Source organism: Lissotriton vulgaris, chromosome 4_1 (genome assembly GCF_964263255.1).
Source record: "Lissotriton vulgaris chromosome 4_1, aLisVul1.2, whole genome shotgun sequence".
Classification (NCBI taxonomy): Eukaryota; Metazoa; Chordata; class Amphibia; order Caudata; family Salamandridae; genus Lissotriton; species Lissotriton vulgaris.
In genome coordinates, this window is record NC_141691.1 from 1872676711 (window position 1) to 1872694658 (window position 17948).

The 17948-nt window shown below is 46.1% G+C and overlaps 1 protein-coding gene across 4 annotated transcripts in view; it reads right to left on the reverse strand.

The window, feature by feature from the left end:
- MTSS1 (MTSS I-BAR domain containing 1) overlaps nt 1–16674 on the reverse strand; it is a 534479-nt gene extending 517805 nt beyond the window's left edge. For all 4 annotated transcript variants that reach the window (XM_086966201.1, XM_086966203.1, XM_086966202.1 and 1 more), the window contains exon 1: nt 16313–16674. In XM_086966201.1, the coding sequence (XP_086822327.1) occupies nt 16313–16384 (72 nt within the window). In that variant the 5' untranslated portion in view covers nt 16385–16674. The remainder of the gene's footprint in view (nt 1–16312) is intronic.
- Between the last annotated feature and the right edge of the window lie 1274 nt (nt 16675–17948).

Consider the following 17948-nt stretch of genomic DNA (forward strand, 5'->3'; position numbering starts at 1 on the left):
TACCAGACGCCCACCGTCCGGGTCCGGATAGGGAGCCTGATCTCGGATGCTATACAGGTGCGGCGGGCACGCGACAAGGCTGCCCGTTATCGCCCCTACTCTTCTCACTGGCAATGGAACCGCTGGCAGAGATACTGAGGATGCAGGGCGCCCAGTGGGGCATCCCATTGACTGACGGGGAGCACGCGGTTTCCTTGTATGCCGATGATTTACTCCTCTACGTCCGGGACCTGACACGGATACCCCCGGAACTCACCGGTGCCCTCAGCGAATTCGCGACGCACTCGGGTCTAAGGGTCAACTGGGGTAAGTCTGGGGTCTTCCCCTTTCACCCAGACATGCAAGAATGCGTAGTACGGCTCGGGGACACGACGCTGACGTGGTATGCCGGCACCTTTAGGTACCTGGGCATACACATTTACAGGAACGCTGCGGATATACTGGATGGCAACCTGGTTCGAGCCATAAACTCCTTGCGGGCACAAATCCGATTCTGGGGCACGCTCCCGCTTAATGTCCCGGCCAGGATCACCCTGTCCAAAATGATAGTCTTGCCCAGACTTCTGTACTACTATTCGAACCTGCCGGTATATGTCCCAGCCCGGGTCTTCAAAGACCTGGAGGCCTTAATGCGAACCCTCATATGGAACACGGGGAGACCGAGGGTAGCCCTGAACAAATTATATGCCCCGACGACCTCGGGGGGACTAGCGGTCCCGAACCACGAGCATTACTACCTCGCCGCACAGCTTCAATGGGTGGTGGCATGGCTCGCGGGCAGAAACTTAAGCGATACGGCCTCAACAACCCCAGCACTGACCCATGCGGAGGCTCTCGCACTGTTCCACCCCCTCAGAGGCGTGACACGCGAGTCGCAACTACATGTAGCGGTGGCACTGAGATGTTACAAGCGTGCACTGACATTAACCAGGGACACTACACCCTACGCCCCAGCATTACCGCTGGAGGGGCTACCCAGACCGGGAGGAGTGGTAACGGCAGCGCGCCTGCAGGACTGGGCACAGGTGGGACTTGAAACGATGGCGGACCTCTATGACGACGGGGCCCTGATGCAGTTCGAGGGACTAGTGGAGAACCCCGGACTGCCAGCGGGTCAATTCCTGACGCATGCATCAATGATACGGGTCCTAACGGAACATTGGGGAGACATGTCGGCGGAACCTGAGACACACCTCTTAACACAGTACCTGCACGTAATGGGGACGGGCACGCACGTCGTACACTGGCTAACGCAGGCGCTGAGGTCCCACACTACATGCTCACTGCGGTCGCTCAGGGACAGGTGGACCACTGACAGGGGGGAGGACTGGTCGGATAAGGAATGGGAAAGGATTTTAGAGGGACCACAACACATTCCCCGCAATTCGAGATTTAGAATCATACAGTTCTACATAACACACAGGGCATATCTGTCCCCGGACAAGATTAATCGTTACTTTGGCCTGGACACGTCCAAATGCCCACGTTGCGCGCTACTGAACGCGGATCTCCTACACATGCTGTGGGCATGTCCCAAGCTACAGACGTATTGGCACGATGTCACCACGCTGTTGGCGAAAGGGACGGGGCTCAGCGCTCGACACGACTGGGACACCTGTGTATTGGGCCTTCTCACCAGGACGAAGCACAACAAACCGCACATGAGGTTCTGGGATTTAGGGCTGATAACCGCCAAAAGACTCATAACCCGCCACTGGAAAGCAGCAACACCACCGCTGACAAAACATTGGAGTGCCTCCCTCACCTACTGGGCGACTGCAGAGGGCACGGTACTAAGCAGGGAGGAGACGGCGGGGCGGAGGGCCATACCGATAGCCCAGATGTGGGAGGGTTTCCTTCGAGCTTTCACCAGGGCCTGCCATGATAAAGGGGTGATGTAGAGAGAGAATAGTGGGAAAGGGGAGTAATGAAGGCCGCGCGCAGATGAATAAGAAACGCCGCCCCCGTGATCCACCGCCCTCCCCCTTCCGCCCCCCCCGCGCCTGGCCCCTCCCACCCCCCTGGTTTCCCCCCCCCCTCCCCCGCCTCCCCGCCCGCTCCGCCCCTTGCGCCCCCCCTTGCCTGTCAGTGGGAACAACACACACTGGCGACTCCGCTAATGCACTCCCACCCCGGGATTCAGAGTTATCACACACCACTTGTAATACCCTCCCGCGAGCACCACGAGCAGCACCCTATGAGGCTACTCCGCCCGAAACTAACGAGACAAGGCCCACACTGCAGCACCCCCCCCCCCCCCAAGCTTAGGTTCGTTGCACCCACACCTTCTTTCCTGTTCTCCCCTAGATCGGAATAGCGACACCCACGGCAGAGGTCGCCCCCCAGTTGACCGCACCAGACCTGCCTTTCCTACTTACACCCTCACTACTAGCATACAGAGACTACACACAGGAGTGCAGCACATAGGCAAGCCACTGCCGAGACCTTCCACCCCACGGTGCCAACATCCTGACCAATATAGTCGTCCACAGTACTCGTACATGCCGCCCGGAGTCGGGCCTGGATGACTATTCATACTGAAGGGAGTCACCACACTACACTACCGACCAAAAGGCTGCGAACACCGGGGGGACGGCTGTCCACCAAGCTACCCATCCGGGCGGGCAAGATTGGTTGTCCTGGTGGGAACGGCACTGCGAGATACATCGGGACAAGGCAATGGAATGAATGGTCTGATGCACGCAGTGCCCACCCATGAGGCGATAAGTGATGATTTCTATATATATGTGCAATTATTGGACCGTCAACCATCGACTGTAATTGCTTTGATACTGTACGAACCACTCCGATTGTTGATTCCCCTTTGAATTATGCACCTAACGAACTGTACTTGTATACCAAGAGTTTCAATAAAACAGATTAAAAAAAAAAAAAAAATGAACATTGTTGGCCTTAAGCAGTCACAAGCAAAAGTGTGTGTGACCTGCAGGATACCACAACAGCAAGTGTGCGGGAACAATCAACCTGGCACCACTCTTTGAGTGCATCAATAAAGAGGCAACAAAAACACCAGACACTGATGAAGTAGAAAAAAGAAAGTACTGGAAGAAATCCAGATCCTGACGCAATGAAAGGCGGACACGTGTAATACTGCAGCACTGATCTGCTGTATCGCGTGTTCCAATCTTTTTCCAGAAAGCATATGATGAAACACGAGGTTAAATCAATAGCCACAGGGTACGTTGGCAATAAGCTTATCAGAAGGTAGCAAAAGCACAAGGTCTTCTTCACGTCCACTGAAACGTATAACCCAACAAGCTGCTGGTTCCTAGAATTAATATATCAAAGTCAGGATATTATAGGACGAGGCCAGAATGCTCTAGTCTGACACTAATCATGAACACCATGATGATCTTATTTACTCAACTAGACTTAGCATAATGGATAAAATAATGATCCATCTTTGATCCTAGCCCCAAAAACACAACTTTACTTGCAGCATGAGGAGGGATAGGAAAACATCAAGCTCACACGGAGATGCACATACTCTTATCAACATAGCGGTCATGTTTGGCACATGCAAAGGAGCTCATGGTCTCGCCGGCCAGGCTGATCATGGATGCTGTGGACTTTGTCACTCACTCCATGCATTCCTGGGGGGGGGAACACCAAGACACCACTGTAATTTGTTAATGCATCCATTCTTGCGACCTTAAATCAGGTCTATTGCAAAAGGTAAACAAACCAGTTTGCTATTATAGGTGCACAGAGTGTAGGGATTTTGTGATCAGAACTGATCCTTGTAGATCCCAGAACCAACACTATAAAAGAAAATATTATTAGGCATAATAATATTATTATTATTATTATTATTATTATTAATAGCAATAAAACCCTGCTTTTATCTAGCGCTTCATGTTGGCAACCCCTTCAGTCCTGGTTATCAATATTTAGGATCCAGGATGACTATGCCATGTCTGGTTACGGTCCGGAATAAGTAGGAATTCTCATCTCGACTGTTTCATTTTTGTTGCAGTGAAGCAGACCTTCTTCAGGTTACTTAAGGTAAACCAGCTGCTTGGATTAGGTTGCCGTTCCATGATGTACACGAGTTCAAGGAACCCACCTGCTCCGTAAATCCATACACTTTTTGAATTTAAAGTACGCTGATGGTGGATCCTCCTGTGGTCCATGGCCTACATCCCTGGATCAGCAGAGTCAGCACTCGTCTGCTTCTAGTACAATAGATAATTCCTTTTCTCGCACACTGGTAACAAGAGTGTCACCTACCACCTGTACAAATGTAACATGTCTGGTACATGAAACTTTGCTGCATATGTGCAGCTGGGGGAGACTTCTACAAATACACTGGAGAAAGCCATTCCTCTCTAGTTGCGGTTTCTCATGTGGTGTTGACAAACCCATTTATTACTACCCGACTCAAGAGACTAACTTCAGAACCTCTAGTTGGTCGCAGCAATCCTTATGTGAGGTGTATGGAATTTACAATGAAACTAAGAACACTGATCCTGTTGAGTTCTTACACACTAAAGCATCTTTTTCTAAAAAAAAAAAAAAAAGCGTAGAAAATACAACTTACAATCCAATGTGCAGTAGTGAATGTGTTCACTGCTATGAGTGGCCGTGACCAGTCTTAAAAGGGAGGACTGGAGTTTATCATAAGCTGATGGAGGTCACACATCAGGCGCTGGAGCAAGTAGGGCACTTACCATGAATTAAGCAACCAGGGCTCTTTATTCCTTAACAGGGGTAGGTCAGGCTTATAAGCACCAAATGCAGCAGGGTGACCCTCCCTGTGCCTTACTAAGGATCACTTGTACAGAGAACCTGGGACAGAGGAGATCTTAATCAATCTGAAACCCAGGTAAACAACGCTGAAACATATGAGTGACCTCAAGGATCACTAGATTTTGGCTCTAAAAATGGTAGAAATTTGGTTTAGGAACGGCTGTTCCATTAGCAAAAGATCAATAGAGTTTATTGAATATCTGTTTTACAGTCATAAACAGTGAGCTTTTGGAAGCATGACGTGAGCCTGATCTTTTTAGAGAATAGTAGTATTTAATGTCACAAATCCCAAAAGTAACAGTTTTTAATGGAAATAGGTTTACTGCTGCTTTATGTGTTGGCTAACATACATTTTCTTCTGGTATGTTGCCTTTTCAAGCCTTGTCCATCCAAAAATCTAATGACATTTCCGTACTTGCTATTTCTTTCAACAGCTAACGACCACAACCACTGGGAGCACAATCAGAAGGTCCAAACAGCTGAAGTTGACCAGCAGGTACCGTCAGCATACATCACTGGTAGGCCACACATTAGCAGCCAACATATGGAATAATATCCTTATCACCTGTGCTTGTGTACCTCTTCTTGATTTCACAAATTCCTTTATTTCCCCCTCTCAAACTTAAATTCTCTTCCATGAGATACTGGTTTTCCATATTTTCGCCCGTTTTAAGCTGAAAATGTTTTCCACCCCACTGTAAACATTCTGCGGACTAGGCTGTTACATGTTTTTGACCCTCTAGTTCAATAGTGCACCTTTTCAAAAATGTTGTGCTGAACAGAACTTTGAACATAATCCTAAACAACACTTAATTTGAAAATAGAGAGAACATGATTTACAAAAAGTGAATTGTAGACATTAACTGTGCTTCTAAGTAAGGAGAACCCAAAAGGATGACCTTTGTCTTGCAATCTTAGAATGCAATCTAACTGCAGACTCAGAAACCCCTCCAACATCAGAAGAGCACCAACCTTCTTACAATTCAGGAAGAAACTGTACACTCGCAGCTTAAAGAAACACTCCACAGCCTACCTCATATAGGCTGAACTTCTCACTAGCTCTACCACCTCACTCTTCCTCCTCCACCCCGAGGAATCCCCAAAGTGGCTTTCCCCATGTACTGTTGTGTAACATTTTAGGACCCTATTGTAATTTTCCCGATTCATGCCCTTATATAGGTATAAATCACCATATCCTTATATAGGCATAAGAATCATAACCATATTTGACATAGCTCATGCAGTCAAAATACAGCAGGGCCACTTTCACTAGTTCTGAAAATCTACAACAGTTTCTTGGAAAACTCGGCTTCAGCAGCTAGGGACTTCCCCTTGCTCTAATACTGACTTGTCCAAGAACTCATGGAGTTTTCAAAGAACGGAGACTCTTTGATGACGTTATTATGTCCACCTTTACGTCAATCTCGGCACCTTCAAGGTATAAATATGCCCACACTTGCTATAGCAAAGACACAGTGGTTTGGAGCAGTTTGACTATCTATTTGCCCGACGCGACCTGCTACTGCAAGTGCCGAAGGAAGCCGACCCTCCAGCAGACGCACTGAGAGAGAAGTTGTCTTTTCTCCTGCCGAGAAATCCAGCTCCGGTGTTTCCAAGCTACCCTTGCGGGTTGTTGGGAAATCGAGTCCTGAGTCTGACCTTCTTCATTCCAAATCAAGGTACGGAGCTGATTAGACCCCAAGAGAAATCTTGGACAGATTCTTGGCAAAAGAATACTACATTTATGCCACACCTCACTTACTTCATCCCTCGTACTAAGCTTTGGTTAGGTACATTGGGGTAGGCGCATTTTAGAAGCACCAGTTGAGTACTTTTAGCCTCTGTTATTTATGTATGTATTTATCTATGGTTTAGGAACCATACAAGGCTCTTACTGTATTATTTTATTCTACACTTTTTACTGTATGCATTATATTTTGCAATCAGTTTTACAATAGTAGCAGTTCATTTCCTATGCTTGAGAAAGAAGACTGTTCAATAAATACTTTTATTGAAAACGCCCATCTATCTATTTCTCTGCACCTCTGGTGAAACGAAGTATGCACGATTGACTGAGTGAAATATCTATCTATTGTTTCCACGACTCTGAAGATCAGTTTTGTCTTGGGGAAACAAAGTTGTCATGTTTATGCGGTTGTCAGAAACTAAATCCCTTCTTGTGAACTCGAGAAAGTTTCTAGTGACCTCTGAGCTAGCTGGCACTCACAATTAAGTTTAATATATTCGATAGAGACCTAGTCGACCTAAGTCCTACGTCACATCTATAGGATATATTATTCCAATGCGCAGAGCCTATTGGGACTATTGGAACTACACTAAATGGCGCCGAGCGGGGTCGCCATGTAGTGTAGTTCCTATATTCCCAATAGGCTCTGCGCATTGGAATAATATATTCGATAGAGACCTAGTCGACCTAAGTCCTATGTCACATCTATAAGATATATTATTCCAATGCGCAGAGCCTATTGGGAATATAGGAACTACACTACAGTACAGTGCTCAGTTACTCACCACCTAGGCTTGAGCTTTAGTAATACCAAACACCTACATTGATACCTTGGCAGCCAGAGTTCCAAGACTAGGTTTTCGTGTGGTGCGAGACAAAAACATGTCCTGGCTGCACTCCAACAAACTAGCATCAACTTCTCCCAGGCGTATACCTTGATGTCAAGACCTTCCTCGCTTTCTGCTGTCCCGGAGTCTATGAACTATGAATATGTATCTTGACATACAGTTCACTGAGTGACATCCACCCAAGCAAGGAGTGCTGAATGAGTCTGAACTCCATTCGTTGACCCGGTGACGAATTCTAAGTGAAACCTCGGCCTTCTCATGGTTGGGAATATCTCTAGCTGCCATCTTCAGCAAGAAAATATCTTGCCAAACTTCACCCACATACAACTCAGGATGCACGAAAGCTTAATTTGCAGACACACACAAAGTCTAGGTATTGGTAAATCACCTATAAAGAAATCATGTACATGCACCCACTTCCCTATTCTAAGAACTTGCTTCAGTTACCAAAGTTCACAACCTCAAGGCAATGTTTTCTTATCTTTTCCATTCGAGACGAAGTCAATCACAAGAGAGCACACATCCGGCAATAGATGCCTGTAGACTTTTACCATAGGAGGCAGGCCCTTCCAAGTCAAAGCAGCAGAACCTACAAGCACAGTTATCCCAGACTCCAGATCTGAAGCTCCCAAGAAGGTACTAAGCAAAGCTTTGTCTAAGCAGTCTTTCAAATTCATGGTCCAACCCAGCTCTCCTGCAAGTAAAGCTTAAGACGATGACAAACCGCTGCACTATGGCATGTGGCGTCCTACCAATCACCAACATAAACTACCAATCACCAATATAAATTGGATGATATTAATCATTTATAAGCTCCATGCTATAGTAGAGAATATAAGATTGATGAAAAGAGGGTAAAAAGATGTATTAGAATCCACTGCCGGTTGGTGATTAGTTTGTACACATTCTACAGGACCCATCATGCCCCGGTAAGAAGTCAACATCTGCTGCATGCATCGAAAGACAAACCCGTAATAATTTGCTTCTTCACTCCAAGGCATTACAAAACCAATAATGCACCATACGCTCTTGTCCACCAGGTAAAGTAGCCGCACAAGAAGAAATATTTTGGGCGAAGCAGCCTAATCTATTTTTAATATTGTAGAATATGCTGTTATTACTCCTACTTAAAGTCATGTTATCCCTGGAGTGCTATTGCTAGCAAATGGCCTTTTATGTTGGTCTTATGATTGGCTGGTTCTAATATATTAAACCAGCTACACACCATTTCTGGAGCAGCTGTAAAGTACTACCAAGAAGGTCCACTGTTGGTACAAAGTGCAATGTGACAAAAGGCATATAAAGACTCTCTGCATTGGGTTGGCTCTTTCTTTACAGTCTGCCGCTTCATCACCAATGCTAATTTTAGAGAAAAGCGGTAGCAGGTGACATTCTGTGGCTCTCAAGCCAGAGGGGCATCAAAACAACCCTACTATCTGAAAAGGTTGCTCTATTCTTCAGTAAAGGTGACCAATGTCTTTCTGCGGTTAAGGCCTTTTGAATAGGGTTGGATGATTTATTTTTTAGTCGACGGAAGCAAATGGTAAATTTCCAAGATGTGCTTCCACACCAATGGACAGACTCAAACAAAATGGCAGAGGTATCTCAGAGGGTCACAAGCTGCTGCAAGGCCATCAGACCCGATGTAAGCAACAGAAATCAAATGATGAAACCTCTTCCCAATAAGGAATAACATTTATACTTCCATATGGATAGATGGAAATTGAAAACTAATTAAATGATAAAACCACAGGTTCCGATTGCATACCATCTGTATTTTAAGAAACAATTATATAGTAGTTCACATGGATCTGGTTGTTGATCGTAAGAAGACTAATAAAGTTCTATTATCGTACCAAGTGATTGTTATTACCTATTTTTTAAAAAGCAAAGCTCCTCGAAAGTCTACATCTTATTGCCAAATACCTTTAACACTATTCAAAACTCCTCGATAAACGCTATACACAATCACTTGCATCTCCTCTGCATCAAGGCCTGATTGCCAGTAAAGATACAAAGGCTTGCACTAACATGGCTACCTCCATCTTTGGTACTGCTGCAGTTACCAGAGGCAGAGGCAGTCTAATTCTGATGGGCGCCGAGAAGATGTTCAACGGGATCTCATGGTCATTTCTCTGGTTGATCATGTTAAAAATGGGCTTCGGTCCTAAAATTTTACACATATCCTTTATAAAGCATTGTTAGCATGTATCGTGGAGACGGGGACCTGTCTAATCAATCCACTATTCAACACAGCACCAGACAGCGCTGTCCAATTGCCAGTTTTATACCTTGTACAGTTTCTTTGTCACCTGGAAAAATCTAATTTAATCCAACTGATTAGACTCAATCCAGAGGCATGCAAAGCACTCGTTTATGCTGACATTGCTATTTTTACATCTGGTCCCAATTCTACCTTAGAACCCTTAGAAACTGAAGTAGCGGCCTATGTGAGATGCAGGAAGCACAAGCAGTGTTCCTGTGCAGGTGCACGAAATCCACTAATTTTCTAGTGCTTCTCCCCCTCATCGAGCAGATGTTGCCATTTTTTTTTTAAACTATGCTCCTCCATATGGAACCAGACAAAAGGGATTTCGCCCTGCGCGAGCACTGCTGCGCAGTGCATTGCGAGGGACGAGCCCTAAAAAGCGGGCTGCCGCCCACTGGTACATCCTGTGTTACATATTGGACCTCTGATGCACCTATGCGCCGCCGGACCCCCGGGTTGTCGGCCCCAAGGCTGTGTATTGTTTGTGGAGCATTTGAGCTGCATAACTGGGTTGCAGCCGGCCCCGGAGGGGTTGTAGGCCAGAAGCTGTGTAAACTGAAATTCCTTACTCTGTGCAATAAATTTCTTTTTTTTTAAAAGCGGACTCAATCCCACCCTGGTTGGTTTTTAGAGACATTTAGGCCTACGTTTCCTGCTCCCCTCATCTCTCGAATATGAGATTATTGCTGGAGCTCAGAATTAAAAGGCAGCCACAAGGTCACAAGCCAAGTTACTAAATGCAAGGTCTGTAAAGCAGTATCCAATGTCAGTCCAGAGGGAGCCCATGGGAAGCTTTCCAAGGGCATTACTGACAGGCTGCACATTGGATTATTGCATTACTGCTAACAATTCCCACAGGATAATAAAACCTTGTGTTCTGGGCTGTGCACGTGAACACATAATCCCATGAACCCTACTGCGTTCAGATCTTACACTTGGGCCAGATACAGAGTGGCTCTCTTTTAAGGCCCTCTCACACTTTGCCTACTGTGCATCCATGGCCTGGTGGCACACAGTAAGAAGCATAGACAACAACAATTGAAATAAGGGTCTGAGGGCAAGTTTAACGACTAACCAGGTACACGCCCCAAACCATATATCAAAACACCAAATTGTACCTAGGAGTCAAAAGAATGAGTTATTCACCATGGATCACAAGACTAATACCAAACAGATAACACCCGTGGGAACATACCATGCAAACTTTTATGTGATACTAGCCGAGTTAGGGCTCAAGGACGTATGGAAAAAATTCCCATCAGAAGCCACACTGTACTGCCCTCTTTAGCATCATTTGGGTTCTCCTTGCCCAGGAGACAAAACTAAACGGCCGGTCAGATGTTACCGTGACCGATTGTAGATGAAAAGAATGTGAGAGGGAAGTAATGTATGATTTTCAAGTGTTTAAATGGCAACTTGTGGTGGCCGTGGCGTTTTTCCATCTCCATGCTGAAGCCTCCATTAAAAGAATTTAAGCAATACCGACCTGATGTGGCTCTTCCGAAGGGGTAACCTTGTTTGACAGATGTATTACGGCTGGCTCGGCCGTGGAAGAAGTCCGCTGCAAGTGCAGACCTGCTGTGACGCCAACCGGCGAGTACCAGCTGCGGGACAGGAGCTTTTTGAAGGAGACTTTCATGTGTCAGCATGGATTCTTTGGGAGAATCTCAGCAACCCACTGGGGTAATAATTTCCTGAATATTCGAGCGCACAACAGCTCACTGGAGCAACACGGACTCCAGATACCATAAGGCTGTGCGAGCGGCCACGCCCACCACAAGGGCGGGTGTCAATGAAGAAATTTAAATGCGACACATGTTGGGAACTCGAGAAGGAACTTTGCCTATGACAAAGGGCAGTGGCCCGAAACGCGTCGGCAAGACATGATGTGCCGTGATGTTTTTCCATCTCCATGCTGAAGCCTCTATTAAAAGAATTTAAGCAATACCGATCTGATGTGGCTCTTCCGAAGGGGTAACCGTGTTTGACAGATATATATATATATATATATATATATATATATATATAACACACACACACACACACACACAGCTCAGGATCCTTCAGAATCCATCAGGAAAACAGCCCTCGTAGACTTACTGATGCTCACACTCGTGTTTATTTTTCACAGAGTCAACAGACGCGTTTTGGCTTCAAGCCTTCGTCAGTGTCAGTTACACTGCGCCGGCCAGCCATAGATTTTAAGTGCTGTCATGTGCTGTCAAAAGCGGGCTTACAACATTAATGCAAGCAGGCGCGCATCTTTAAATGAGCAAGTCTACCCAATTCGGACAGCGTAATATTATTTACACAGCGTAATATTATTTACACAATTTTCGCTGTGTGCGCATTTTGCAATTCTGTGGTACTCAACTGTATTGCCGTGTATCGGCATATCACCCCGAATAAGAGCTTACATCGGGGGTCTATGGGATTTGGGAGTCTCGCGTGTGCTTGTAGAGTTCCAAAATTAGTATGAAACAATTCTCCGCATTTAAGGTAACCAACGTAACTGATAACAGGGTGACCTTCCCATATAGTGCGTGCTGTGCTATGCATTCCAATACTTTCATCACGCCTTTTCAGTTCATGCTATTTTATTTTATGGAACTCAGATGTATTGCCGTGGATCGGCATGTGGCCCCCGCCTAGAACCTCCATTGAGGGCATGTCACCGCGAGACCCCGCCCATCTCTATACATATTCCACTTGTTGTAAAGTCATAAATTGGCCTCCGTCCCTTGCTACATGTGCAGACTGCAGACTCCAATTGACACATTATCCTACACTCAAAATTGCTCTGTTCTTATAGCATGATTAGGGTTTCTTTTCGTTTGAAAACAGTGCAGCACTTGTTATGCGAGTTTACACTCCATTCCATACATTTTCACAAAGCCAGATTGTCTCCTAAAAAAGACTAGAAAGTTCATGAGCCCATAAACTCTTCAAATTCAACTAATTCAGGTATTGTCCATAAATTGCGAAAATTTCAGATCTCAAATTATTCAAAATTATTCAAAATTCTTCAAAACAGGTAAGCACAGTACATATAATGATATAACAGACCACATTCTCAAATCACCAATTAGTATTGTCATCAAGGCATGCGTTCCTCCAAATTACACTGTCTATAGCAACAGCTTCGGACGTTTTACCATTGTTCATTATACATTCTATAGCTGGGTGAATGATTGGTGCCCCGTTTGCCTATTTGCCTAAGTGTGCAGCCAGATCTTCCCCACTGTTAAGCCCTAGTGGTGCCTTTGTCATCAGGTCTATTATGTATCTGGATTCCAGACGTCTCAATTGTTTTAACCTGTCGCCCCCCATCCCGAGCGCTTACTGGTATACTGTCCAATCCAAAATATTGTAATTTGCTTCTGTCTCTATTGTGTGCCTCATCAAAGTGTCTTGCGACTGGGTAGGAGGGATCTACTTTGTCAATTGCTCTTTGGTGCTCCAAGACCCTAATCTTTAGTTGATGGATGGTGCTGCCTACATATCTTAGGTCGCATGGGCAGACAAGACAGTACACAGCGTACAGAGTGCTGCATGTCAGGAATTTCTTTATAGGCTTGGTTATTCCTGCCCCTAGTACCCAGTATGATAGTTTCCTTCTGCTCCCTGCGCAGGCCTTACACTTGCCGCAGGGGTAAAAGCCCCACATTTCAGTCAGTGTACCTTGCTTGGATTGCTTTTTTTCATAATGACTGCTTACAAGTGAGTCTTTCAGGGATCTCGCCTTGCGGAAGGTTACCTGGGGTTTAGGTGGGATATCTCCTTTGATTACAGGATCAGTTAGGAGGATATGCCAGTTCTTGGCAAATATCCTCCTGAGATTGTGGGATTCTGTACTGTATGCTGTTATCATCCGAAATGTACCACCTGTGTCTGCTCCTGTCTCCTTGGGTTTAGTTTGTAATAGGCGTGCCCTTGGGACCTTCCTAACCCTCGTCAGTGTTTTGGTAAGAGAATGTATGTCATACCCTCTCTTAGTGAATCTTTCAATGCTACCTTTTGCCGCCAGCTCAAAGTCCTCATCCCTGCTGCGGTTTCCTTTTAGCCTCAGAAGCTCACCATAAGGGATGCTCGGTATGAGTCTCGGTGGATGGTTGCTATCTGCCCTTAGAATGGATTTTCCTGCCGTGGGTTTTCGGTAACTAACTGTTCCAGAGAAGTGCAAGTTGTAGGTGCACTTGCACTTCTCGGGAACAGTTAGTCCAGTGGCAGTGGACTATCTGGACCCGAGAGTGTTTGTTGAGCAGGACAGACTACACACCTCACTATACTGTGTAATGTTGTTATGTTAATGGCAGGGTGGGGGACCGTATGAGGAGATCGTAGGGGTGGGGGGGGGGGGTCAGAGGTCAGTCTTTCGATGTATAGCGAGGTTATAGTTTTGTAAGGCAGTTGCCAGTTTTGTATTTATAATATGCACCCGTTTCAATAAAGCAGCCTTTTCCACACCCAAAATTGGTCTCGGTTTGGCTTGCCCCCCAACCTCCCAAACTTACCTTCCGGGATCTGGTAACGTGTCAACTAAGGAGAGATCGGTCTTGTTGAGGTGGAAGTTGTCTGCGGCCACAGGTCCACTTTGTTATTAATCTTTGTTACACCTGAACTCATAGATTTAATATTATACAAAAATACACTGTATTCTGTGTAATTTCCATGATGCAATACCCTTACTATTGTGTGACTTGGAACGGTTTGTTAGCTGAAGAACGTTGTGTTTGTTTATTGTTTGATGTAAATAAACCCAAGCAGAATACTCCAGTAAATCTGTCATAGACTCGGGTGCGTGTGGGAGGAGGCGAGGCCCTATCTGGGAATCCCCGGGTACTATATTAACCTGCAGGCGTAATACCGTACTCAGTTATTGCAACTTCAGGGTATTCATCACGGAATAAACATAATTAAATATGGGTGCCAGCCTGTCAAAGCATTTGCCGCCGTGTTACGATTGCAAACCACAGGCCACAGGTTCGAGGCCCACCTGGTGCAGCTCGTCCTTTCATCCGTGAAAGCTGAGTCAGCGTTTATAAAATATTAAACATTAACTGAGCAGCAATGGCATAAAATGCTACAACTCTTGAAACCTGCGTGATATACAACAATCTGTTATTTACAGGATGCTTGGCATTGCTCCACTCTCAGCCAATGGCAGCTGTTCCTCCTCGCACACACCTGCAGTGCCGTTTCATTCAGAGATTCTTAACCTGCGTTCCAGGCCCTGGAAAAGTGCATACTGTGCCCGCCAAGCACAAAATGAACACACAGAGCTGCGCATCGCACTCCCATTAAAAACCACACTCCGGCACCGTCCGCTGGGGGGAGAACCCGCGGCTTCCCGCGGACCCAGGGAGGTTTCCAAAGTCCTGCGCTCCAGAAATATGTCAACTTTTATATCCACCGCTGTCAGACTGAACGCTCCCCAGGCAGCCGACACCTCCACCCCTTTCGGATCCCGCACACTGTCTGCTGAATTATTGATCCCCGCTGCAAATTGATTTATAATGTTTGGAATGGAACAAAAAAAACTTCTCCACATCAGACACCAACATTAATACAGCTCTTTAATAACGCGCCTACTGCCAATGCTTGCGGTTTTGCGCTGCTCTATGGAAGATGTGTTATGAACCAGATCTCTTTTTCCCCAGTGGGTACGTAGGCTGTGTGAATGCATATAATTGTGGCTATACTTTCTTTTACGTTGAGACTGTTTGTTTTAACGCTACAGAAAGATACACAGCATAACCCCGCGACTTAAACGCTCGCTGCTGTGGCATGCCATTCTTAGGTCATTCGCTTGAATATTGATAGCATCAGGCCGGCTTTGCACCCCTCCCCCCCCATCCGCCTCCCCCTCCCCAGGCAATTAACATGAGTAATAATTTGCGTAATATTAAACGTGGACAAAAATATATAGCGCTTTGCACGAGCGCGGAATTCCGAATGTTACAACACAGCAACTGTTTGTATACACACACACATATAACCAGCTTTATTAAACAAAATACATGAGGAGGTTGAACAACACTCTATAAATGGAGATTAAAACAAAGGAAAATATTTCTTGATGCATATTGCATTATGATTTTAGAAGGAGACCAGGGTTTTAACTGCGTACACAGCTGTGTATTTACTGTGTTCACAGAGTACGGACCTAGCAACAAAGGCAGCAGAGCGCGTTTAATAAATAACACGCGCAGACTAACAGCAGTGCGCCTCATACTGCGGCTGGGCGCTTTACAGCTATGCACATTTCATCATTTGGGATATTATAGAGCACAAACCAGCCACAATGGAAGGCGAGCGCTGCAATGTGAGCACACAACATGACAGCGACGCCTGCCCCTGCACACATTTCAGCATGCACTGGCTGAGATTCCTGTCCTGCTGCAGGTGCAGCCAGGCACTCACTCACCTGCAGGCAACCCCGCGCGCACCGATTCAAAAGCGAAAGAGCACTTACTGATAACATCTGCAATCGTAAAGTGCATACGCACCCCGAGGTCGTATACTAGTTTCACAACAAGCTTATAAACAGACATAAGGAGGATATTGCGATAACACACCCCTGCACCATGGTGCAGCTTGACACTAGAGCTCCTGCGCTGCAGGTGCACGAGCCCTGCTGAGGTTACATGCGGCTGCCCCTCGTCCCCCCACCCTTACCTTCATGTCACTGATGATGGTCTGAAACAGCCCCCCGAGGGCGCTGCACTCCTTCTCAATGACAGCCTCCATTTTCCAAGCTCCGATCAATCCCGAAAGGAAATAACCAAACAATCACCGTCTTGACAACGTCAGAGGAAAATCCCGGGGAAAATGTGTCAATTTGCAAAAATGTCTCTTTTTTTTCAAATCCTGCGCGGGTCTAAAAGAAAGAGCCGGTGCTGCTGCCGTGGCCGCTGCGGGCGGTGCTATCTCGCTGTGCTACACCGGCAGGCAGGGCCGCCAGCTCCACCATGGTGCTCTCCGCTCCAGTCCGCGAGCGCTCTGAGGCTCCAGTGCGGCGCGCGGCGCAGCCCCCGTCCGGACCCTCCTCCTACCGCCCTCCGCCCCGGCCGTCTCCAAGGCGACCGGGCTCCGGGCCACGTGACGGCCGCGCTCTGCCAGCGCGCAGCATTGCAGGGTCGTGTGAACCCTTTCCGTGCCAGGGGGCGGGCGAGCGCAGCAGCCTCGGTTCACCCAGCTTTCAAACGTGTTTTTAAAAACAGCACTGATTGCGGTTCGTGCAAAATGCGCTGCTCAGGTGACCTTAATTCACAGAATATGCATACCAATTTACCAGCTTCTTTATATGACTGACATCAAAAATATTCACCCATTCTAATGAATTGTAATTAAAAGTTCAAGTTTGACAATCATTACAATTCCAGAGGACTTTCAGCAGGTATCTCAATGTTTTCCAAATTGAGGCTAGTGTAGATCGATCGTTCCCATTTTTCTATTGCATTCTGGGACTTGTAGTCCTGCATATAATACATACAGGTACCTCAATTCAAATGAAACCAACACTGATACGTTTCTCACGCCTTCATAGCAGTACATTTTCCTAGCTGCATGCGTGATGTGCTGCTCCAGTCTTGGTTTTTCCTTTAAACTCCTGGGCTTTTAGGCCGTTTTACAGTGGAAGAACCAAGACTACAAGTCCCATAATTCAAAGAAAAAACATGGACTGGAGTAGCCATCACACATGCACCTGGGAAAAATGGCAGGGTTGCGCCTAATATGGAACAATTTGAGACTTTTGTTTATATTTTAGGAATTCACTCTGACTTTGTGAAGCACCTGACTGGAACACTGATAAAAACATAAATTCATATTACTTACTGGTACTCCAATTATTCAGTTTTTCTCTTCCTCGATCCAGGCTCCAAGTTACAAGATGGCACATACCCTTGTAAATGATGTCAAACACACGAAACAGCCCCTACTGCCTCCTGCGTTGCAATATATAAGAGCCCAATTCACATCTCCATCCTGCTGGTACAACTATCAAAGCCCAAAACCAAAGCTGAGGAGCAGAGAGTTTACCGGTAAGTAATTTGAACATCACGCTCTAAAAAAGTATTCAATACCTACTGACCTTGATGGGATCACCCTCTTAAATGCACGCCTTCACCTGCATTTTTGATGCAAGAGATTGACAGGTATGAACATTCATGTGAAATGTTAACACCTTACCCAGAAGAAGCAGGCAGAACCTCCTATCCGCAACATGCCTTTTATTTCTGAGTAAAACCTCATCTCAGTCTCCTGTCTGCCTTATTTATTTATTTTATTTATTTATTTATAAAGTTTTATA